The sequence below is a fragment of the Triticum dicoccoides genome, chromosome 6B (assembly GCF_002162155.2).
Source record: "Triticum dicoccoides isolate Atlit2015 ecotype Zavitan chromosome 6B, WEW_v2.0, whole genome shotgun sequence".
In the NCBI taxonomy this organism is placed as follows: Eukaryota; Viridiplantae; Streptophyta; class Magnoliopsida; order Poales; family Poaceae; genus Triticum; species Triticum dicoccoides.
Genome location: NC_041391.1, coordinates 146,571,234 through 146,597,070, shown reverse-complemented (window position 1 = coordinate 146,597,070; position 25,837 = coordinate 146,571,234). Strand labels below are relative to the sequence as shown.

Below are 25,837 nucleotides of genomic sequence, written 5' to 3'. Positions count from 1 at the left end.
CACACACACACACACACACACACACACACACATATATATATATATATATATATATATATCCAATTGGATGTAAGTTAGCATGAACTATTATTGTTGACATTACCCTTGAGGTAAAAGGTTGGGAGGCAACACTAAGCCCCTATCTTTCTCTGTGTCCGATTAAAGCTCCATACCCATAGTATTGCGTGAGTGTTAGCAATTGTGAAAGACTAAATGATAGTTAGTATGTGGACTTGCTGAAAAGCTCTTGTATTGACTCTTTTCGATGTTATGATAAATTGCAATTGCTTCAATGACCAAGATTATAGGTTGTTAGTTTTTAATGAAGTTTCTGATTCATACTTGACATTGTGAATAAATTGTTACTTTAGCATAAGTAATCATATGACAAAATATATGTATGTTGCTGTTATAAGAATGATCATGATGCCCTCATGTCCGTATTTTATTTTGTCGACACCTCTATCTCTAAACATGTGGACAAATTTTTCGATTTCGGTTTCTGCTTGAGGACAAGCGAGGTCTAAGCTTGGGGGCGTTGATACGTCCATTTTGCATCATGCTTATTTATTGCATTATGGGCTATTATTACATGTTATATCACAATACTTATGCCTATTCTCTCTTATTTTACAAGGTTTACATGAAGAGGGAGAATGTCGGTAGCTGGGATTCTGGGCTGGAAAAGGAGCAAATATTAGAGACCTATTCTGCACAACTCCAAAAGTCCTGAAACTCCACGAAAGTCATTTTTGGAATTAATAAAAATACTGGCAGAAGGATCAACGTCAGGGGGCCCACACCCTATCCACAAGGGTGGGGGTGCCCTCTGCCTCATGGGCCCCCTGTCAGCCCTCCGGTGACCATCTTCTGCTATATAAAGTCTTTTACCCTGGAAAAAAAATCATAAGCAAGCTTACGGGACGAAACTCTGCCGCCATGAGGCGGAACCTTGGCGGAACCAATCTAGGGCTCTGGCGGAGCTGTTCTGCTGGGGAAACATCCCTCCTGGAGGGGGAAATCATCACCATCGTCATCACAAACAATCCTCTTAGCGGGAGGGGGTCAATCTCCATCAATATCTTCACCAGCACTATCTCCTCTCAAACCCTAGTTCATCTCTTATATCCAATCTTTGTCTCAAAACCTCAGATTGGTACCTGTGGGTTGCTAGTACTGTCGATTACTCCGTGTAGTTGATGCTAGTTGGTTTATTCGGTGTAAGATCATATGTTCAAATCCTTAATGCATATTAATATCCCTCTGATTATGAACATGAATATGCTTTGTGAGTAGTTACGTTTGTTCCTGAGGACATGGGAGAAGTCTTGCTATTAGTAATCATGTGAATTTGGTATTCGTTCGATATTTTGATGAGATGTATGTTGTCTTTCCTCAAGTGGTGTTATGTGAACATTGACTACATGACACTTCACCATTATTTGGGCCTAGAGGAAGGCATTGGAAAGTAATAAGTAGATGATGGGTTGCTAGAGTGACAGAAGCTTAAACCCTAGTTTATGCGTTGCTTCGTAAGGGGCTGATTTGGATCCATATGTTTCATGCTATGGTTAGGTTTACCTTAATACTTCTTTTGTAGTTGCGGGTGCTTGCAATAGGGGTTAATCATAAGTGGGATGCTTGTCCAAGGAAGGACAGTACCCAAGCACCAGTCCACCCACATACCAAATTATCAAAGTAGCGAACGTGATTCATATGAGCATGATGAAAACTAGCTTGATGATAATTCCCATGTGTCCTCGGGAGCGCTTTTCTCATATAAGAACTTGTCCAGGCTTGTCCTTTGCTAGAAAAAGGATTGGGCCACCTTGCTGCACTTTATTTACTTTTATTACTTGTTACCCGTTACGAATTACCTTATCACAAAACTATTTGTTACCGATAATTTCAGTGCTTGCAGAGAAAACCTTACTGAAAACCACTTGTCATTTCCTTCTGCTCCTTGTTGGGTTCGACACTCTTACTTATCAAAGGGACTACGATAGATCCCCTACACTTGTGGGTCATCACTGGACGCCGCCCTGATCCAACCTTCTGCCCCGCCTTGCCGGAGATGGGCCGACTTTGCTACACCTAGAGACAAATCCTTACAGGATTGTTCTTACGGACTGACTTGTGAAATGATGGTTGGAGAATAAATAGGAGGTGGGGTCCATTAGGGAACATCAGGGGTGATGGATTGGTTGGAGAGTGGGTCCATAAGCAAGAAATTTTACGGGATTCCTTAGGCCTCTTTTGGTACTATGTTTTTTTTGAACATCAGTACACACACAAGCACTTATGTACACGCGCATACACTCACCCCTATGAATGCACACACGCACACCCTACCCCTATGAGCGCCTCCGAAAGATTGGGCCGACATATCATCTTGAGATTTACGAATTCACGATAGCGTCACGTCGTCGACGGGAACGTCTCCTCCCACTGAATGCGCATCACCGGAAATCCTGAAATAAATCCAGGAATAAATCCGAGCACCAGGATTTGAACTCTGGTGGGCTGGCGATACCACGGTCCCTCTAACCATCCAACCACAGGTTGGTTCACGGTACTATGGTTTTTGAGGGGATTGGTGGGGATAATCCCTACAGGGATTGAGTGAAACCCCAACCTTCATCCAATCCCTTCAATTAAATCCCCATTTGTCCCCAATCCACTAGGTAGGGGTAGTGTATTGGGTATTGAGAAAAATGCACTAGAGTTTGAGTATTTATGAGAATGTAAGGATGAAACATGTCAAATACATTAGAACCAAATGGTGTTTTTGAGATATGTGGGAATTTACAGGTTTGACCAAAATAATCCCATCAATTCTTTAAAATAAACTAATAACAAATGAGGCCTTAACAACACGGGCGGAGCTCCGTTGGGGCCAAACCGGGCCATGGCCCGCCCAGGTTTTTCGCATTTTTTTGTACGTATACTATGCTTCATAGGCCACTCAGCCGAAGAGACAAAAGCACCGTTACAAATCGATCCAAGTCTAGGTTTCGCACGAGTGGACACAACAGGAGCAGCGGCCGCCAGTCGGCCAGAACACCGCCACCGCCGCGTGCATCTCACGCAAGGCAGATCTCGCGTTGACAACCAGCCTTCCCTCACACACACAGATCGCACAACTTCCTCGCTGGTAAGCGCATGCTTCCTACTTTCTGCTACCTGCTCCACGGCTCCGCCCACTTCCACGCGACCTCGCCGTCGTGCCGTCATCCCTCCCCTAGCTCCGGCCTCCCCACCGGCCAGTCCTGACCCCAGCCATTAGGATCCTGTCATGGTGCCGCCTATATGCCTCCGACCTCTCCCTCTACTGACTACCGGAATCCGCTGCATTACCAACCAGGACTGCTAGTCTGCTGCCGACGCTGAGTAGAGCTCCATGTTCACCTCACAACGACTGTGCTGATGCATTTTAGTGTAAGAAGATAACTCAAACAAGGCATAATAATGTACACCTCCATCTCAAAAAAATTATCTTAGATTTTCCTAGATAAGGATGCATCTGACATTATAATGTCTAAATACATTCATATTTTGACAAATTTAAGACAAGAATTTTAGTATCTTGCCAGCAACCTTTTCTTTACATTGGCGCAGTAAAGCCCGTACAACCCTTCTAGTAGGGCGAAAATCAATGAGAACTAAATGTACCGAATACTCAATAATGCCAAAAAAAATTGTGCTATTCTTTACATTGGCCCGCCCAACTCTTTCTTTGAAGCTCCGCCACTGCTTAAAACCTATTTGGTTGGGGGATATTAGAGATAGGGAATGTGAATTTAAGGGGTACGTGACATATACTCCCTCCTTTCCAGTTTATAGGACTTAACTTGAAAATCTCTTCGACCAAGTTAGATGATGAATGATGGAATTAATTTCGTAGTTTGCAAAAGTGCTTAATTAGTACTCTCGTTTTTCTTAAAAACTATGTGTACTGATGCATTAATTACACCACATGCATGCATGACCACTAAATGACCAAGACTTCTACATGCATTGGTCAGTTTTTTATTCACCCTTGCATGCACTGATTTAATACACCTTGAAATCTGAACATATGATGGTAAGTAGTAGAATAGAGACTTATAAAACGAAAAACCATTTTTTTTTGAAGTGAGCCCTATAAACCGGAAAGGAGGGAGTAATCAATTGTGTGGTTGGAGGGCAAGGGAATTGAGGTGGGATGGGGAAGGGGAATTAAGGAGGTCAATTCCCACGTATCTCTTCCCAGCCCCGACACCACCGCGCTCCATGGCCTTTCCAAGCGTCTGTGCCGCCAACACCGGCGCAACACTCCTGTCTACTGTCCTCGCCATCCGGGACGTCGTTGCCAGCCCTGACGCCACCGCAGTATGTCCGGCAACTCCCGAACCCCCCCTTGCACTCTTGTGTTTGACACATTGTCTGGCCTAGTTTTTTGTGCATTTTTAGGGAAAATGGTGAAATTCGATGTTTCGTTGAACGAGGAGTATGGACCGATGGATCTCGATCAATTGATCCAAGATGAGTTCTTCGATTTATCGGATTCGAACGAAGAAATGGATATGTTCATGCTCATGAGCATGCAAGAGGAAATGGACCGGCAAGTGAAGCACATTCTCAACTTCAAGGGCTCAATCAAGGCAAGAAGAGTGATCAATCGGGATAGAATGTCCGGAGCACAGCTACTGCAGAAGGACTACTTTGCTCTGAACCCAACTTTTCCGGATGATCCATGGTTTCGTCGTCGTTTTCGTATGCGGAAATCATTGTTTTTCGCATTGTGGAGGAAGGGGATGCACAGCTACTCAGTGATTTTGTGGAGCATATGGGACCCATAATGGAAACCAAAAAAGTTAATGTTTGATTTGTGAAGTGTAAACACTATTTATTTTTTGTACCAACATTTACTATTTACGTGTGACATTGGCGTGTCTGATTGAAATACAATGCATGGATTTGAGAGTCCAAATTTGAGATACGTGGATGACGGGAACGAGATATGAGGGGCCGTCCAGAGCGTCCATGGGCGAGCCCGACACGTGTCTGTAGACATATAGGGGGCTGGATTTGCCAAGTCCGGTTGTAAACGCTCTTACACACATTTCAGCACACAATTCATACAACAAACATAGGCCTGAAGCTTAGGACGACTAGGGGTTTTGTACCCTTCTAGGGTTTCTTCTCTCTCCGCGGCGGCGCCCAAGGAGATCACGTTCATCTCCCTGGTTACGGATCGGACTCCCAGTCGATCCCGCCTCCAGGAGAGGCGGTTGGCAATATAGTAGGATATCACCTAGGGGATGAACCAAACCCTAGGGAGGCAAGGTGCGATGACGAGGGCAAACTCATCTACTTGAGAGTTGACAGCGGCGGGAAAAAGATAGCAGGGGGAGCGGAGATGGCAGCGGAGGCGGAGGCGGCTGAGGTAGTGGGAGGGAGCAGATCAAAACAGGAGGAATCACTAGATGAGAAGTTGAAGTACTTGAATATCAGGGAAGATGAAGAAGAAGATGTGGTATTAGAGGAACACTTGGAGGAGTTAGAGAAGGATGCAGAGTTCATGGCGCTAGCCCGGGTGCACACCACGAGGAAATTCAGCCATGGGGCCTTCTATGGAACGATGAGATCAACATGGAATCTCGCATAGGAAGTAGAATTCAGAGCCATAGAAGATAACTTGTTTTATGTATAGATCGCTTGCTTGGCGGATTGGGAAAGAGTCATGCAGGACGGACCTTGGATATTCAGAAACTGCCCAGTGTTGCTTGCTCCATACGATGGATGGTCAGACCAAGCGAGGTGATATTGATGTTGGGGAACGTAGCAGAAATTCAAAATTTTCCTACGTGTCACCAAGATCTATCTATGGAGAAACCAGCAACGAGGGGAAGGAGAGTGCATCTACATACCCTTGTAGATCGCTAAGCGGAAGCGTTCAAGAGAACGGGGTTGAAGGAGTCGTACTCGTCGTGATTCAAATCACCGGAGATCCTAGTGCCGAACGGACGGCACCTCCGCGTTCAACACACGTACAGCCCGGTGACGTCTCCCACGCCTTGATCCAGCAAGGAGAGAGGGAGAGGCTGAGGAAGACTCCATCCAACAGCAGCACAATGGCGTGGTGGTGATGGAGGAGCGTGGCAATCCCGCAGGGCTTCGCCAAGCACCATGGGAGAGGAGGAGGAGGGAGAGGGGCAAGGTTGCACCAAGAGGGAGAGAACTCATGTGTTGGCAGCCCCAAACCTCAACTATATATAGGGGGAAGGGGGGGCTGCGCCCCCTTTAGGGTTTCCCACCCCAAGGGGTGCGGCCAAGGGGGGAGGAGTGCCTCCCAAGTCAAGTGGAGGCCTTCCCCTTTAGGGTTTCCCCTTCCCATGCGCATGGGCCTTGGGGGGCTGGTTCCCTTGGCCCATAAAGGCCAGGGCGCCCCCTTACAGCCCATGCTACTGTATTGGACGTGGTGGAACAATTTCCGGACCTCCGGACCCCTCCGGAATCCTCCGGAACCTTCTGGAAGCTTCCCGGTACAATACCGAAAAAACCCGAACTTTTTTCGGAACCCGAACAACAACTTTCCATATATAAATCTTTACCTCCGGACCATTCCGGAACTCCTCGTGACGTCTGGGATCTCATCCGGGACTCCGAACAACATTCGGTAACCACATACAAGCTTCCTTTATAACCCTAGCGTCATCGAACCTTAAGTGTGTAGACCCTACGGGTTCGGGAACCATGCAGACATGACCGAGACGTTCTACGGTCAATAACCAACAGCGGGATCTGGATACCCATGTTGGCTCCCACATGTTCCACGATGATCTCATCGGATGAACCACGATGTCAAGGACTCAATGAATCCCGTATACAATTCCCTTTGTCTAGCGGTATTATACTTGCCCGAGATTCGATCGTCGGTATACCGATACCTTGTTCAATCTCGTTACCGGCAAGTCTCTTTACTCGTTCCGTAACACATCATCCCGTGATCAACCTCTTGGTCACATTGTGCACATTATGATGATGTCCTACCGAGTGGGCCCAGAGATACCTCTCCGTTTACACGGAGTGACAAATCCCAATCTCGATTCGTGCCAACCCAACAGACACTTTCGGAGATACCTGTAATGCACCTTTATAGCCACCCAGTTACGTTGTGACGTTTGGTACACCCAAAGCATTCCTACGGTATCCGGGAGTTGCACAATCTCATGGTCTAAGGAAAAGATACTTGACATTAGAAAAGCTTTAGCATACGAACTACACGATCTTTGTGCTAGGCTTAGGATTGGGTCTTGTCCATCACATCATTCTCCTAATGATGTGATCTCGTTATCAACGACATCCAATGTCCATAGCCAGGAAACCATGACTATCTGTTGATCACAATGAGCTAGTCAACTAGAGGCTTACTAGGGACATATTGTGGTCTATGTATTCACACGTGTATTACAATTTCCGGATAATACATTTATAGCATGAATAAAAGACTATTATCATGAACAAAGAAATATAATAATAACACTTTTATTATTGCCTCTAGGGCATATTTCCAACAGTCTCCCACTTGCACTAGAGTCAATAATCTAGTTCACATCGCCATGTGATTAACACTGACAGGTCACATCGCCATGTGACCAACATCCAAAGAGTTTACTAGTGTCACTAAACTAGTTCACATCATCATGTGATAAGACTCTATGAGTTCTGGGGTTTGATCATGTTTTGCTTGTAAGAGAGGTTTTAGTCAACGGGTCTGAACCTTTTAGATCCGTGTGTGCTTTACAAATCTCTATGTCATCTCCTAGATGTAGCTACCATGTTCTATTTGGAGCTAATCCAAATAACTGTTCTACTTGGAGCTATTCTAAATTGTTGCTCCATTATACGTATCCGGTATCTCTACTCAGAGCTATCCGGATAGGTGTTAAGCTTGCATCGACGTAACCCTTTACGACGAACTCTTTTACCACCTCCATAATCGAGAAAATTCCTTAGTCCACTAGTTACTAAGGATAACTTTGACCGCTGTCCTGTGATCCATTCATGGATCACTCTTGTACCCCTTGACTGACTCATGGCAAGGCACACTTCAGGTGCGGTACACAGCATAGCATACTGAAGAGCCTACGTCTTAAGCATAGGGGACGACCTTCGTCCTTTCTCTCTATTCTGCCGTGGTCGAGCTTTTAAGTCTTAACTTCGTACCTTACAATTCAGGCAAGAACTCCTTCTTTGACTGGTCCATCTTGAACACCTTCAAGATCATGTCAAGGTATGTGCTCATTTGAAAGTACCATTAAGTGTTTTGATCTATCCTTATAGATCTTGATGCTCAATGCTCAAGTAGCTTAATCCAGGTTTTCCATTGAAAAACACTTTTCAAATAACCCTATATGCTTTCCAGAAATCCTACGTCATTTCTGATCATCAATATATGTCAACAACATATACTCATCAGAAATTCTATAGTGCTCCCACTCACTTCTTTGGAAATACAAGTTTCTCATAAACTTTGTATAAACCCAAAATCTTTGATCATCTTATCAAAGCGCACATTCCAACTCCGAGATGCTTATTCCAGTCCATGGAAGGATCGCTGGAGCTAGCATACCTTTTAGCATCCTTAGGATCGACAAAACCTTTCTGATTGTATCGCATACAACCTTTCCTTACGACTGGTAAGGAAACTCGTTTTGACATCCATCTGCCAGATTTCATAAATGCAGCTTGTGCTAACGTGATTCCGACGGACTTTAAGCATCGCTACGGATGAGAAAATCTCATCGTAGTCAACTCCTTGAACTTGTGAAAAACTCCTTGCCACAAGTCGAGCTTCATAGATGGTGACATTACCGTCCACGTCCGTCTTCTTCTTAAAGATCCATTTATCTCAATGTCTTGCCGATCATCGGGCAAGTCCACCAAAGTCCATGCTTTGTTCTGATACATGGATCCTATCTCGGATTTCATGGTTTCTTAACCATTTGTCGGAATTTGGGCCCACCATCGCTTCTCCATAGCTCGTAGGTTCATTGTTGTCTAGCAACATGACCTTCAAGACAGGATTACTGTACCACTCTGAAGTAGTACGTATCCTTGTCACCCTACGAGGTACGGCAGTGACTTGATCCGAAACTTCATGATCACTATCATAAGCTTCTACTTCAATTGGTGTAGGTGCCACATGAACAACTTCCTGTGCCCTGATACACACTGGTTGAAGTGATGGTTCAATAACCATATCAAGTCTCCACCATCCTCCCACTCAATTCTTCCGAGAGAAACCTTTCCTCGAGAAAGGACCCGATTCAAGAAACAATCCATATTGCTTTCGGATCTGAATTAGGAGGTATACCCAACTGTTTTGGGTGTCCTATGAAGATGCATTTTATCCGCTTTGGGTTCGAGCTTATCAATCCTGAAACTTTTTCACATAAGCGTCGCAGCCCCAAACCTTTAAGAAACGACAACTTAGGTTTCTCTAAACTATAATTCATACGGTGTCATCTCAACGGAATTACGTGGTGCCCTATTTAAAGTGAATGTGGTTGTCTCTAATGCCTAACCCATGAACAATAGTGGTAATTTGATAAGAGACATCATGGTACGCACCATATCCAATAGGGTGCAACTATGATGTTCGGACACACCATCACACTATGGTGTTCCAGGCGGTATTAATTGCGAAACAATTTCCACAATGTCTTAATTGTGTGCCAAAACTCGTAACTCAGATATTCATCTCTATGATCATATCATAGACATTTTATCCTCTTGTCACAATGATCTTCTACTTCACTCTGAAATTACTTGAACCATTCAATAATTCAGACTTGTGTTTCATCAAGAAAATATTCTCAACATCTACTCGAATCATCTGTGGAGTAAGAACATAACGATATTCACTGCATGCCTCAGCACTCATTGGACTGCACACATCAAAATGTGTTACTTCCAACGAGTTGCTATCTTGTTCCGTCTTACTAAAACGAGGCTTTCAGTCATCTTGCCCATGTGGTATGATTTGCATGTCTCAAGTGACTCAAAATCAAGTGAGTTCAAATGGTCCATTTGCATGGAGTTTCTTCATGCATATATACCAATAGACATGGTTCGCATGTCTCAAACTTTTCAAAAATGAGTGAGTCCAAAGATCCATCAACATGGAGCTTCTTCATGCATTTTATACTAATATGACTTACGTGGCAGTGCCACAAGTAGGTGGTACTATCATTACTATCTTTTGGCATGAACATGTGTATCACTACGATCGAGATTTCAATGAACCATTCATTTTAGGTGCAAGACCATTGAAGGTATTATTCAAATAAATAGAGTAACCATTATTCTCTTTAAATGAATAACCGTATTGCGATAGTCATAATCCAATCATGTCTATGCTCAACGCAAACACCAAATAACAATTATTCAGGTTTTAACACCAATCTCGATGGTAGAGGGAGCGTGCGATGCTTGATCATATCAACATTGGAAACATTTCCAACACATATCGTCAGCTCACCTTTAGCTAGTCTCCGTTTATTCCGTAGCTTTTATTTCGAGTTACTAACACTTTAGCAACCGAACCGGTATCTAATACCCTGGTGCTACTAGGAGTACTAGTAAAGTACACATCAACACAATGTATATCCAATATACTTCTATCGACCTTGCCAGCCTTCTCATCTACCAAGTATCTAGGGTAATTCTGCTCCACTGGCTGTTCCCTTTATTACAGAAGCACTCAGTCTCGGGTTTTGGGTTCAACCTTGGGTTTCTTCACTAGAGCAGCAGTTGATTTGCCGTTTCATGAAGTATCCCTTTGTTCCCTTGCCCTTCTTGAAACTAGTGGTTTCACCAACCATCAACAATTGATGCTCCTTCTTGATTTCTACTTTCGCGGTGTCAAACATCGCGAATATTTCAAGGATCATCATATCTATCCCTGATATGTTATAGTTCATCACGAAGCTCTAGCAGCTTGGTGGCAATGACTTTGGAGAAACATCACCATCTTATTGGAAGATCAACTCCCACTCGATTCAAGTGATTGTTGCACTCAGACAATCCGAGCACAAGCTCAATGATTGAGGTTTTCTCCCTTAGTTTGCAGGTTAAGAAAATCGTCGGAGGTCTCATACCTCTTGACGTGGGCACGAGCCTGAAATCCCAATTTCAGCCCTCGAAACATCTCATATGTTCCGTGACATTTTGAAAACGTCTTTGGTGCCTCAACTCTAAATCGTTTAACTGAACTATCACGTAGTTATCAAAATGTGTATGTCCGATGTTCGCAACATCCACAAACGACGTTTGGGGTTCAGCACACTAAGCGGTGCATTAAGGACATAAGCTTTCTACTGTCCGCATAATTGCTACTTTCAACTTTCAACTATATTTTCTCTAGGAACATATCTAAAACAGTAGAACTAAAGCGCGAGCTACGACATAATTTGCAAAAGGTCTTTTGACTATGTTCAAGATAATTAAGTTCATCTTATGAACTCCCACTCAGATAGACATCCCTCTGGTCATCTAAGTGATAACATGATCCGAGTCAACTAGGCCGTGTCCGATCATCACGTGAGACGGACTAGTCATCATCGGTGAACATCTTCATGTTGATCGTATCTACTATACGACTCATGCTCGACCTTTCGGTTTCCGTGTTCCGAGGCCATGTCTGTACATGCTAGGCTCGTCAAGTTAACCCTAAGTGTTTTCGCTGTGTAAAACTGTCTTACACCCGTTGTATGTGAACGTAAGAATCCATCACACCCGATCATCACGTGGTGCTTAGAAGCGACGAACTGTAGCAACGGTGCACAGTTAGGGGAGAACACTTCTTGAAATTTTGTAAGGGATCATCTTATTTACTACCGTCGTCCTAAGTAAACAAGATGCATAATCATAATAAACATCACATGCAATTATATAGTTGTGACATGATATGGCCAATATCATAGCTCCATTGATCTCCATCTTCGGGGCTCCATGATCATCTTGTCACCGGCTTGACACCATGATCTCCATCATCATGATCTCCATCATCGTGTCTTCATGAAGTTGTCACGCCAACGACTACTTCTACTTCTATGGCTAACGCATTTAGCAATAAAGTAAAGTAAGTTACATGGTGTTCTTCAATGACACGCAGGTCATACAATAAATAAAGACAACTCCTATGGCTCCTGTCGGTTGTCATACTCACCGACATGCAAGTCGTGATTCCTATTACAAGAACATGATCAATCTCATACATCACATATCATTCATCACATTCTTCTTGGCCATATCACATCACATAGCATACCCTGCAAAAACAAGTTAGACGTCCCCTAATTGTTGTTTGCATGTTTTACGTGGCTGCTATGGGTTTCTAGCAAGAACGTTTCTTACCTACGCAAAACCACAACGTGATATGCCAATTGCTATTTACCCTTCATAAGGACCCTTTTCATCGAATCCGTTCCGACTAAAGTGGGAGAGACTGGCACCCGCTAGCCACCTTATGCACCAAGTGCATGCCAATCGGTGGAACCTGTCTCACGTAAGAGTACGTGTAAGGTCGGTCCGGGCCGCTTCATCCCACAATACCGTCGAAACAAGATTGGACTAGTAACGGTAAGCATATTGAACAAAATCAACGCCCACAACTACTTTGTGTTCTACTCGTGCAAAGAATCTACGCAATAGACCTAGCTCATGATGCCACTGTTGGGGAACGTAGCAGAAATTCAAAATTTTCCTACGTGTCACCAAGATCTATCTATGGAGAAACCAGCAACGAGGGGAAGGAGAGTGCATCTACATACCCTTGTAGATCGCTAAGCGGAAGCGTTCAAGAGAACGGGGTTGAAGGAGTCGTACTCGTCGTGATTCAAATCACCGGAGATCCTAGTGCCGAACGGACGGCACCTCCGCGTTCAACACACGTACAGCCCGGTGACGTCTCCCACGCCTTGATCCAGCAAGGAGAGAGGGAGAGGTTGAGGAAGACTCCATCCAACAGCAGCACAACGGTGTGGTGGTGATGGAGGAGCGTGGCAATCCCGTAGGGCTTCGCCAAGCACCATGGGAGAGGAGGAGGAGGGAGAGGGGCAAGGCTGCACCAAGAGGGAGAGAACTCATGTGTTGGCAGCCCCAAACCTCAACTATATATAGGGGGAAGGGGGGGCGGCGCCCCCTTTAGGGTTTCCCACCCCAAGGGGTGCGGCCAAGGGGGGAGGAGTGCCTCCCAAGTCAAGTGGAGGCCTCCCCCTTTAGGGTTTCCCCTTCCCATGCGCATGGGCCTTGGGGGGCTGCTTCCCTTGGCCCATAAAGGCTAGGGCGCCCCCTTACAGCCCATGCTACTGTATTGGACGTGGTGGAACAATTTCCGGACCTCCGGACCCCTCCGGAATCCTCCGGAACCTTCTGGAAGCTTCCCGGTCAATACCGAAAAAACCCGAACCTTTTCCGGAACCCGAACAACAACTTTCCATATATAAATCTTTACCTCCGGACCATTCCGGAACTCCTCGTGACGTCCGGGATCTCATCCGGGACTCCGAACAACATTCGGTAACCACATACAAGCTTCCTTTATAACCCTAGCGTCATCGAACCTTAAGTGTGTAGACCCTACGGGTTCGGGAACCATGCAGACATGACCGAGACGTTCTCCGGTCAATAACCAACAGTGGGATCTGGATACCCATGTTGGCTCCCACATGTTCCACGATGATCTCATCGGATGAACCACGATGTCAAGGACTCAATGAATCCCGTATACAATTCCCTTTGTCTAGCGGTATTATACTTGCCCGAGATTCAATCGTCGGTATACCGATACCTTGTTCAATCTCGTTACCGGCAAGTCTCTTTACTCGTTCCGTAACACATCATCCCGTGATCAACCCCTTGGTCACATTGTGCACATTATGATGATGTCCTACCGAGTGGGCCCAGAGATACCTCTCCGTTTACACGGAGTGACAAATCCCAGTCTCGATTCGTGCCAACCCAACAGACACTTTCGGAGATACCTGTAATGCACCTTTATAGCCACCCAGTTACGTTGTGACGTTTGGTACACCCAAAGCATTCCTACGGTATCCGGGAGTTGCACAATCTCATGGTCTAAGGAAAAGATACTTGACATTAGAAAAGCTTTAGCATACGAACTACACGATCTTTGTGCTAGGCTTAGGATTGGGTCTTGTCCATCACATCATTCTCCTAATGATGTGATCCTGTTATCAACGACATCCAATGTCCATAGCCAGGAAACCATGACTATCTGTTGATCACAACGAGCTAGTCAACTAGAGGCTTACTAGGGACATATTGTGGTCTATGTATTCACACGTGTATTACGATTTCCGGATAATACAGTTATAGCATGAATAAAAGACTATTATCATGAACAAAGAAATATAATAATAACACTTTTATTATTGCCTCTAGGGCATATTTCCAACAATTGAATACTTACCAGGTGTGGGTGAGGGTGATGGGCTTGAAGGAGAAGATGAGGAGTGCGAATATAGCCCGCCAGTTGGCGAAGAAGGCGGGTATTGTTGAAAGAGTTGATGAACGATCCATTAAGGGTCAAGGTGGGGGCATCAGAGTACGCGTAACATTGGATGTACGCAAAACCCTCACAAGATGTGCGAGTCTAACACTGAGGATGAAGAAAGTGTATTTCGATTTTGAATATGAAAAGATGTCATGGTTTTGTGGAGTTTGTGGCTTTATGGGTCACATGGCAAAAGAGCATGGTAATGGGATTCACGAGGAGTCTGCAATTATTTACCCCATAACCTTGATTGCGCCTGAGTTCAGAAGGGAGGATCAGAGCTGGCAGGCTGGCTCAAATGGCAAAGGAGGAGGAGTAGAATGGGAGGAGGAGGTAGGGGTGGTTTTGCGGCAGGTACAGAACCTAGCGGAGTAAGGAAGGAGAATGATGATTTGAGCAGCTCGGCAAGCAGCCCTTTGAAATCAACGGATGTTCACTCGCAAACTTTGAGTGCTCTTAAGAGAAGGCTCAAATTCGAGGAGAAGGGGAAGGGGAACCAGTTGGCCTTGAAGCAGGGCAAAGGAGAAGATGGAGTAGCGTCGGGAAGAGAAAACGAGACGGAAGAGGGGGAGGAAGAGCACGACAGCACATCACAAGACTCGAAACGACGCAAAGCAGATGACTCAACGGATATGAACTTGGCAACATTGGCGGCCTCCCAGGGGGAGGACCGCCAGGCCCAATGATTCTCTTACGGCGAAACTGCCGCGGGATGCGTCAGTCCCGGGCAGTTAGAGCACTCCTGGATGTTCAGAAGTGCTACAAACCAGATGTGTTATTTCTATCGAAAACTCATCTGTCGGACGCAAGGGCCGAACGGTTGATGAGGAAGCCAGGGTTCCAGGAGAGGCTGGTTGACCTGAGTGATGGTAGGGCGGGAGGCTTACTGATGATGTGGAGGAATGGAGTGTCTGTCACAAAACATGGGGTAACTACAAATTTTATTGACGTAACAATAGATGATGGAAGAAAATGGAGGTGTACAGGCTTCTATGGTGAGCCGGTGAAATAGAATAAACATAAATCATGGGAGTACTTACGTGCACTGCATCAACTGAGAGATGAACCATGGATAGCATTCGAGACTTCAATGAAATTTTATTCATGCATGAGAAGGAAGGTGGAGCACCTAGAGAGCAAAGAACCATGCAAGCATTCAGAGACGTTCTATCTAAATGTGAGCTTAAAGATATGGGGGCTACGGGGGACATTTATACGTGGAGTACAGGGATGATTAAGGAAAGGCTTGATAGAGCTATTTGCAACTCAAGATGGAGTCAACTTTTCCCTAATGCAGGGGTCATCAATGGTGAAATGACTAAGTCTGACCAACGGCCATTGGTGATTAATACTGAACTATATGCAGAGGTGAATCGGTCTCCTAGTTCAATGAAGAGATTTGAGGGGAGATGGCTTAAGGAGGAAACAGTCGAGGAGGTGGTCTGAACGGCCTGGATGAAAGTGTCGTTGCTAGGCCTTGGACCGGTCAAACAAAAAGTAGATTTAGTTCATGATGAACTGCATAAATGGGACAAAGAGACACTCAAAAGGCCACAGAAGAGATTGGCGAAGCTGAAAAAGGAGCTAGAGGATCTAAGAAGAGGTCCAGCTACGGACGCAACGATAGATAGATAAAAAGAAATACTTATAGTTATTGAAAATTTGATGGAGCAAGAAGAGATTGAATGGGTGCAGAGAGGTAGAGCTAATTGGCTGAAGCACGGCGACCGTAACACGATTTTTTTCCATCTGTATGCTTCGGCGAGAAAGAAGAGGAATACGATAAAGGGTCTAATGGATGAGAATGGGGTAATGCAGGAAGGAAAATAGGAGATGGACGACATCATTAAAAATTATTTTACAACCTTATTTTCATCCTAGGTTAATGTTCCTAATGAAGTTGTCATTGTGAAGGTAACCCCAAGGGTTATAACACAAATGAATGAGGCCCTGCTGGCTCCATTCACTGATGAGGATGTACGCCATGCGGTTTTCAGCATAGGTGACTTTAAGGCACCAGGGCCTGATGGACTTCACACTGCGTTCTATAAGAGATTCTAGAGTATGTTAAAGGATGATCTTGTGAAGGAGGTGTTAGAGGAAATTATCAAGAACAATCCCAGAGGGGTGGAATAGTACAACCATAGTGTTGATACCGAAAGTAGAAAGTCCTACAAGCATCACGCAGTTCAGGCCGATCAGCTTGTGTAATGTAGTGTATAAAATCATCTCGAAGATGCTCGCTAATCGACTCAAGTTGATACTTCCGGAGGTCATTAGCCCTGCTCAGAGCGCATTTGTCCCCGGCAGATTGATCACAGATAACATATTAATCGCATATGAGTGTGTGAACACAATTAAGAGGAAGAAAGGAAAGTCTGGATTATGCGCAGTTAAGCTCGATATGCACAAGGCATATGATCGAGTCGAATGGTGCTTTCTAAGGAGAATGATGCAGAGACTTGAGTTTGCGGAGCAGTGGATCGCCCTGATTATGGAGTGTGTCTCTTCGGTGTCATATAATGTGAGATATAATTCATGGTGCACCGAGGGTTTCTCCCCCACTCGAGGGCTTCGACAAGGGGATCCGTTGTCACCTTACCTATTCTTGATTCGTGCGGAGGCGCTATCCTGTATGCTCCAAGCGGAGGAGAATAATGGCTCGCTCATTGGGGTTAAGGTATGTAGGGAGGCACTGCAAATTTCCCATTTGCTTTTCGCTGATGATTCTTTGATCTTAATGAAAGCGGATGGCCCCAACGCGCCGTGTCTCCGAAGGGTGCTCGATGACTATTGTGCGAGCTCAGGTCAACTGGTTAGTGATGCAAATTCTAGCATTTTCTTCAGTGCAAACACTCCAATGCAGGAAAAGGTTGTGATATGCTAGCACTTAAATATTGACACTGAAGCTCTTAATGACAAATACCTAGGCCTACCTGCGATAGTAGGAGTTGATAGGAGTGATTCTTTTGAGTATCTTATTGATAGAATAAATCAATTGGTTATTGGATGGAAGGAGAAGTTGGTTTCCTCTGGTGGTAAAGAGACGCTTATTAAGGCTGTTTCTCAAGCTATGCCGGTATTTGCGATGTCTGTGTTCAAAATTTCGAAGAAAATTTGCAAAGGAATGACAGATGCAATAGCAAAGTACTGGTGGGGTGATGATGACAACCACAAGCGTATACATTGGGCGGCATGGTGGAAACTTTGTGTGCCTAAGGATAGAGGAGGACTAGGGTTCAGGGATTTACATAGCTTTAACCTTGCTCTACTTGCCAAACAAGTGTAGAGGTTGCTGGAAAACCCGGACTCTCTTTGTGCACATATTTTGAGGGCCAAATATTATCCGGATAAAAAATTATTAGATGCTAAATTGAAGAGTGGGAGCTCGTATACGTGGCAGAGTATTTGTGTTGGGATTAACACGTTCAGGAGAGGCACCATATGGCGCATAGGAGATGGTTCACAAGTGAATATCTGGTCTGACCCGTGGATTCAGTCTAGTGCTAATGGACATGTCATTACACCAGGAGGTACAACTCTACTGTCTAAGGTTTCTGATCTGATTGATCCTGTCACCGGTCTATGGGATCACGAGCTGATAAATAGTGTGTTCTGGCCGGTGGATGACCACCGAATCTTGTTAATCCCTCTGGCACTGAATGGAATGATGGAAGACTTTGTGGCTTGGAGATTTACAAAGAACCATATCTTTTCGGTAAGATCAGCCTATTATGTTGAATGGGAACACCAATTTGCTCGCTGGTACGAAAGTACAAAGGGACAACCGTCTCAACGGCACCCGGTATGGGCAAATCTTTGGAGTTTCCAAGTTCCAACGAAGATCAAGATCCACGCATGGAAGGTTTTACACGGATTCATTCCTTGCTATGGGGTCTTGGTGAATCGGCACATTGGCACGGCAGATAGTTGCCCTATGTGTGCTGGTGGATGTGAGGACATCATGCACTCACTTTTTACTTGCCTGAGGGCTGCTGAAATTTGGAGGTGTCTGAAGCTGGATAAATTCATAGAAGAAGCTTGCTTGACTGATAGGGCGGGAGCTGCGGCATTGGACTATAGTTTATGTACTCCGTCACGAGAGAGTTCGATATCACATGCTCCTGCCCAAGCTCTCATCCTTGTGGGAATTTGGTATATATGGTGGGAACGTCGACAACATGTCCATGGCGAGGATGTGCAAACCCCGGCTCTGTCAGCGCTGTCGTTTGCGGCGCTAACTGCCAATTATTTGAAGGCCATGAAGAAAAGCGCCGAACCGAGAAGAGATGGTTGGAGAAAGCCGCTTGAATGTTTCATGAAGTTAAATGTAGACCCATCCTTCAGAGCACACTCCCTCCAGGGAGCTGTAGGTGTTGTCCTACGTGATCACAAGGCTGGGTTCGTCGCAGCATCGAATGAGCAACTGGAGCATGTCACAGATGCAGGGATGGCGGAAGCCTACCCATGACGACATGGCTTACTATTGGCGCAACAACTGGGGATAAGCAAGCTTGTGGTAGAGTCGGACTGCCCCGAGGTGATCAATACTATGAATAATGGAGGCTTCACGGCTTCAAGCGCAGCGGCGATTTATTCTGATTGTTTGGTCCTGATTATAAGATACACTTCGGTCACTTTTGTCCATTACCCTAGAAAGGCAAATTCTGTATCTCACGATTTAGCTAGGCTGGCGAGGTCGTCCCCTCGCTGTGGATCAAGGAACCGTCGGCTTTCATTATAAAAGGTTTAATGGACGATGTAACAGTTATATGATTCAATAAAGTGACCGAAGTTTCAAAAAAACATAGGCCTCAAGCTCCAGAAAGAATAGGACAACTGATTCTATGAGCAGATGATTCTGTGGACACTGGCCCCTAATCTACTGTCCATCTTGTGGAGAGGTTAACATTTATCTCTACTTCTACTGTCTTAGTTGGTAGTCTCCGTTCACCGGTTAAATTTCGTCCCACCAAATCCGGGTTTTTTAGTCCTCATTCCCACCTTCCACGCTTAGAAAAAAAATCTACGAAAATAAACCTACGAAAAAAACCAACACTCTCCTCCCGCAAAATAAAACGCTTCGCACAGAGCGTGCGCCGCTCCTCTCCCGCACAGGGTTAGGGTTCCTTGTGCCGACGCCGCCGCGCTCCTCGAGCACCTCCTGCTGCCTTTTCCCTCTCTTCCCTCCGAGCTTGCCGTCGGCGACGAGGCGCCGCCACGGCCGTTCTCTACCGCCTCCAGGAACCCGCCACGCGCGCCGAGGCGAGGGACTCCTGGCTCCTTCCATCACCGCTTTGCCGATGACCCCGCCGCCGGGCAGGAGGAGTGCTTCCGCTCCTCCAGGAACCAGCCACGCGCATCAAGGTGAGGAGCCTCCTGGGCTCCGTCCGTCGCCTACCTGCAAGGTCGCCCCTCGTATTCCAGCAAATCAAATGTTGGTCCTGCCCTCAAGGGTAAATTAAACCTTCTGTACCTGAAGAATTGTTTCCACAAGTGAAGAATCCTTTCCACCTGCAGAGGGTGCCGTGTGGGCAAGGGTTTCGCCGGTCTGTGGTCGGCTGCGATGAATTGGGTGTCCTGCTGTCTTTTCTTCAGGTGGGTGCTATTTGTTCGTGTGGATGGAGGTACCCGTGCTGGGGTTCGTGTGGATTTAAGATTAGCCGGCATGATTGATTGGGATTAAGATTGACTAATCCTAACCATGCCAATGTTGTGCTTGCAGTGCTTCTTTGGCACCGGCACAACTCTGGTCGAGTACCTACTCTTCAGGTTTGTCTTCTTCAGCCTATAGCTCCTAAACACCAGATGGCTGATTTTTGGATGATGCAGGCATGAATGGGGATTCCTAAATTTGTGCTTCAGTGTCGAATTATTGTTGCTTATACATAGGTTCAGAATATGCATCCATTGCTCGGAAAAAAATACATTATACATCTACGATATATACAATTTCGAAGGATGATTTTGTGATCAATTTCATACCACAAGAAATGATCAAAATGAGCAATCATCGACATGGCTGATGCTAGCAATGATAGCCATGTCATTGGTTCTTACTAAATTACTCGCGATGAAGTAATGTGTCTTTATGTTGGTCCTTCAGTATTTGCTTTTGCGTTTATTTTGCAAGCAAAAAACAGGTGAGCGAATCGGGATTCAGTCGTGGGAGATTTTTTGCGATGATGTTGCTCCATGTTCTTTTTGTGATTCAGGTGTTCGTTTTGCACATGTTCATAGTGGGCAAATCGTTTTTTTTGTGACGATTTCTGTGGTTTTCATCATCAGTGTTAGAACACATTTGTTTCATCAGGGGATAGTTCTGATCTATGCATGCAGCTAGATTTTCCATTTTAATTTTAGAGACGACAAGCAACTTTGTTGTGGTCTTATTAGTTTTTCAAAATGGAAATTCAGTGATGATCATGTTATATATTACTATTAGCATAGGTTCAGAGATAACTTTAGTCAGTAAACAAATTATTTTCTTGCAGGTAAGTTCTGATGTATGTTCAATAGCACAATTTTTATTTTGATCTACTATGATTAGTCAATGTTAGCTCTAGCATCAACACTAACTGTCACTCTCATGCCACCCCATGGACGCCTCTGACCAAGGTGCAGGTCGGTGCTCGCCGTGGGTACATCCACCAGATTTTCCTTATGTAGTTTGTTGAAAATGAAGTGCTTCCACCAGCATGAATATTCCACGAAAATCAGACTTAATGTTTGGTAAAACATGAAGCTCCAGTCCCTATGGATATCGTCTAGATCAAGGATATAAATTATCGTCTGCATCCAACTGGTGTGTTTTGACGGATGCTTGTGGCTGAACCCGCAAATCCTCATTGAGATTTAGATGTACAGGATAAGAGTGTCAAGAAAGTCAATATATGGTTTAGTGCGGCACATATGTTGTCTACTAGGTAGTTACGCAGACATCTATTCCATCTAGGTGCTTACTTATGCACACTTGTACTTTCTGTTGTAGTAGTTAATTGAAGTGTTTTTTTTAATTTGGTTTCTCAAGATGCTGTCATAGTAGTGTTAATTAGTCTCAATACTTTAATGTAAAATGCTCTAACTGATGGTTGCCATATAGCCATGGATTGTATACAGTTTGTTTGGTCACCCTGAAATAATAAATTGTTCCTTTGTTTGTTTTTGTGTTCCATAGCAAGGATTGAATAATTAGAACCCAAAAGCAAGTTTCAGGATTTGTAATGAAATCCTATTGTCGCCTTATGTCGAGGCAACCATGACACTCTCTGTACCAAATAGACCACAACAAAAAATTTAACCCACCCAGTCGTTATCCCTTATGAGCTGATTTATATCACTCAGGATGTAAGGCCCACTTTGTTGGGGTTAGAAGGTACTTGTGGACACCACCTTTAAGAATGTAGCTGAATTCCGGATTATCTTCCTTATGATCAACCATATGGCTTCTACTAGATGGATGTTCATCAATTATGTCGGATGCCTGTTGGTGTTGTCATCACTTGTCACAAGTTTGATCTATATTGCACGGGATAGTCCCTGTCATGGGAATGCCCTGTTCTCCGAAGTTTACCAAAACAATAACTATTTAGTTGAACATTGACAGTGTTTCTTGTTTGTTCTGTTAAGGCGGTTCAAAAAGTTACAGGGTTTTTAAGATTTATCTGTGCTTTCTTGAAAGGTATGCTCGGATCACTTCTACATATCTGGATAGGAAAGTTTGATTCTTCCTTACTAGAGCCATACGACCAAAAGATGATTGGAAGGCTCTTTCCAAGCATAAGGTGGTTCATGTATAGTTTAATTTGGGGTATATTTTCTTATAAATGTGTAATGGCGCATACATGAATTGTCTTGGTTAAACGAAGGATTTTTTATTTAGCCGCGCCTTAATTTAATGTGCAGGTGACTCAGTTGGGACACCAGGAACAGGATTGCCGCGGGGTTGGACAAGGGGCTGCGCTACTTGCACTTTTTGTGCAGCCTAGGATACCATATTGCAACCTCAAGCGAGTGAGTCTAATTCAGTTAAATGTATATGTTCTCATTTTCCATTTCTTAAATTTACGATGCGGTATCTTTGTCTATTGATTTCAAATTGGCGAGATATAATTAAACCTAGGTTAATCACATTTTTGCTGGCACAAATCTTGATTCTTATATGGTCTAACTGTCGATAAATATTTTATGTATAATATGCTGCCGGGAATGTAGATACATTCCAGGAGTTTGCGGATATTTAGTGTTGGATTATGTTGTTCCAAGGTTCATGTGTGCTACATGCTCGTTGTTTTGCCTCGGTTGCCCCGATGAGTTTCTGTCACCCACCGTGTGCGCCACAGGATATTGTGTCAGCCAGTCACTGGTGCACCCCACCATCACGACCTTCGCTGGCACCACAAGGTACATCTAGGTTCACATATTGTTCCCACAAAAAAAGAGGTTCGCGCATTGTTAACAAGTTGCAGATGAACTTTGCTTCATAAATTGGAGTGGCTCGTGAGGATACATCTGAAGCTTGAGGATAACAGATTGGTCGAGACGTTAGGGATACTCATCAATTTTATATTATTTATCTGCATATACCAGATCCAAATTTTAGATATTCTAGCAAGTCTGTGAGGTATAAGCATGTGCAACATAGTTCTTTTTTTTTGTGCATGCCTGTATTCTTCTCACTCTAATTTCCATAGGACTGCTGTAAACACCATGCGGTGGTTGTATGCTGCCATGGAGGGAATAAAAGGCGCATGTCGATTGCAAGGATGATTATAATAGTATAACCAAGGAGTGGTTGGGCTAGCCCAATTTTTTTCTCAAAAATGTACGTTATTATTTAGGTAAAACTTATAATTTGTGGCCTCAAATAGCATTTAGATTTATAGATTATTTTATCTTAAAAATACAAATTTTGATCTAATTCTATCATATTAACTTGCTTCAGAAACGCATAACTGCAATGGTTGGTTGTTGCTTGAGGAGGTGCATATGTCGTCAAGGTTGTTATTGCTGGAGCTAGGAACGCTTCCATATTCTAAAGTTGGTTGTTAATGGTTGAGCCAGACTGTGGAAAAAGTAAACTTATAGTGAGTATTTAGTTTGCTATATCAGTTATAAGAATCACATGCCTTTTATGTTCATGTTATCTTTTGGTGTTACATAGTTCACAAAGGTTGCATTTTGGTATATACTTAGCTGCTCATACATTCAAGTTCCTATATCTTTTTCTGGCACACATCTACATGGCTATACATCTTTAACTATAGGAGTGATGCAAATATGGATACCAGACAAATGGAAATAAGTAAATTAAGGCCTGGAAAAAGTAATAAGTAAAGAATGTTAAGAAAAATGTTGTATAATTTAATGGCAATGGTCAGATAGTTGTAATGGGGGTTATAATGAGTTGCCCCTTTTGTAGTCACCCTTTTAGTGGTGTCAATGTTTAAAGTATTAGCTTTAATTAATTATCCATTTAACTGAAAGAAGCAGGAATGTACAAGAAGGTGAAGGGATTGCAGCAGCTGATCCAAGAAGATGGCCACTCCTTTGAGTTTCTGTCATAGATAAGTATACTGTTGATGCCGTACTTATTCTGGAGAGTCAACTGGATATTACAGTTATCTTCTGTGACTGTGTGAACCCACTGCCATAGTCTCATAAAATCATATCATCAATCTTACTGTCTCAGCCAGCAACAGGACTGCCATCGGTTTTTTTTTAGAATAACTGGCATCAAAAAAATGTATCAAGGATTAACTGTGTTTAATGAGCTCACAATCCTGATTGATAGAGGAGGAATTTGCACTGGATTTGAGATTTCTCTCTTCACTGGTTTACAATTAGTGGTTTTTTGTATGCAGATTAGTCATTCATTTGCTGGTGTTGTCCATCAATGTTGTGACAAACTGCACTAATCGCCCGGTTTTGGTTGTATCTTGGACTGCTCCGTCAACGTTTATTTTCATCATCCCAGATGAAGGAGGATCCACCTTCGCTGTTGTACCCGCTGCACCCTTGCTTCACTTGAAACTCTTGGTGGTACTGTCATCTCTAAGATCGGATAAGAAACGCGTAATAAACATATGAGTAGCCAATGGACTTTGGTGATCACCTTCGTGAATTAACTTCGGCCGAGCAATCCATATGGCCCAGATTGTCACCACCATCCTTGTAAATTCTTCCTGTGATAATGTCCCCATCATAGAGAATAACCAATTCCTTGCATTCAGCTCAGCTGTTGTCATCATATGCTCAACTAATTCTGGATCAGAGAGAGTCCACACACATCTCGCCATTGTACACAGTAGGGGGGAATGCATCCAGGAGTCCTCGTTCCCGCATATGGCACAACAAGATGTCGTTGACATGTTTCGGTGGTTCCTTACATCGTTTGTAAGAAGAGAACTTTGCGCAAGCCTCAACAAGAAAACTTTTAATTTGGAAGGCACACTAACTTTCCATAGTCTTGACCAACTCTTCTCCTCCCTTGCATTATCTGACGCACCACCTCTCTCGTTGAGCCAAGCTTCTCTGTTCAACTTGGTCGTTACTAGCATTTTGCACGCAGACCATACCGAGAAGACGCCCCTCTTGTCATGTCCCCATGCCAAGAAATCATCACTGTGACGAGTACTTAAAGGTATATTAAGAATCAGTTCAATGTCACATGCTATGCTAGGGTTTTGGTGGCAGCTGTGGTTGGCGTGTACGTGCCTCAGGTATGGATCGAGTGGATTAAGGTAGTAGTAGAATGTCAACGTGTTCGCCAACGGTCATTTCAAATCTTTTGCTGGCTGCATATATAAAAGCTCGTGCGTTGTTTCAAAGGAAGTTGCTGCCCTTGTCCCTTGTTGTTGGTCTGCCACAGCGACGTCGATCGCTGATTCACTCAGAACACGAGTTAGTGGATTTTGTGATAAGAGTGAGGGTTAAGAGCGAGCGGGATGGGGGTTGGTCAGTTCGGTTACGACTGTCTTAGCGGAATAATTTCCCTACTGTAGAAAATGTGGCAAATTGCATTTCATTAGAGATGACTTTGCTGAAAAATGAATGGACGAGCGGTTCATATTTTTTAACTCATCAAGTCAGTACAAATTTTTGATTAGGATAGAAGGGTAAATGCATTGGTTGATTGCTTCAAGAGTTAATAATGGACACGGTGACGTATGCGCTGTGTGTGCAACAATGGACATCATACTTTTGTTTGTGGTAATGGACGACATTCAACTGTATGTTACACCATAACAATGACTCGGTAGATATCGGATC

At 44.1% G+C, this 25,837-nt stretch overlaps 1 protein-coding gene across 16 annotated transcripts; it reads left to right on the top strand.

Moving 5' to 3' along the window:
- Positions 1–19,664: 19,664 nt before the first annotated feature.
- On the top strand, positions 19,665–24,797 carry LOC119323977. Of its 16 annotated transcripts, none has more exons than XR_005156687.1 (7): positions 19,665–19,974; positions 20,087–20,164; positions 20,292–20,338; positions 22,248–22,350; positions 22,472–22,579; positions 23,260–23,390; positions 23,511–24,797. XR_005156687.1 is itself a non-coding variant. In XM_037597692.1 (6 exons), exons 1-5 carry the CDS (start codon positions 19,870–19,872, stop codon positions 22,552–22,554), a joined length of 471 nt encoding a protein of 156 aa, XP_037453589.1. In that variant the 5' UTR covers positions 19,665–19,869; the 3' UTR covers positions 22,555–22,579; positions 23,511–24,797. The 16 variants fall into 16 exon arrangements, 1 of the variants encoding a protein (XP_037453589.1); XR_005156699.1 differs by having other exon boundaries at positions 20,292–22,350; positions 23,511–23,565; positions 24,059–24,797; XR_005156696.1 differs by having other exon boundaries at positions 20,292–22,350; positions 23,511–23,641; positions 24,059–24,797.
- The last annotated feature ends 1,040 nt before the right edge of the window (positions 24,798–25,837 follow it).

Excerpts from the sequence above, each read along its gene's own strand:
- LOC119323977 (XM_037597692.1), top strand. The coding sequence starts at position 19,870 with ATGACCCCGCCGCCGGGCAGGAGGAGTGCTTCCGCTCCTCCAGGAACC. Across the intron at positions 20,339-22,247 it reads GTCGAGTACCTACTCTTCAG|GTATGCTCGGATCACTTCTA; the intron begins GTTTGTCTTCTT and ends CTTTCTTGAAAG. Across the intron at positions 22,377-22,471 it reads CATGTATAGTTTAATTTGGG|GTGACTCAGTTGGGACACCA; the intron begins GTATATTTTCTT and ends TTTAATGTGCAG.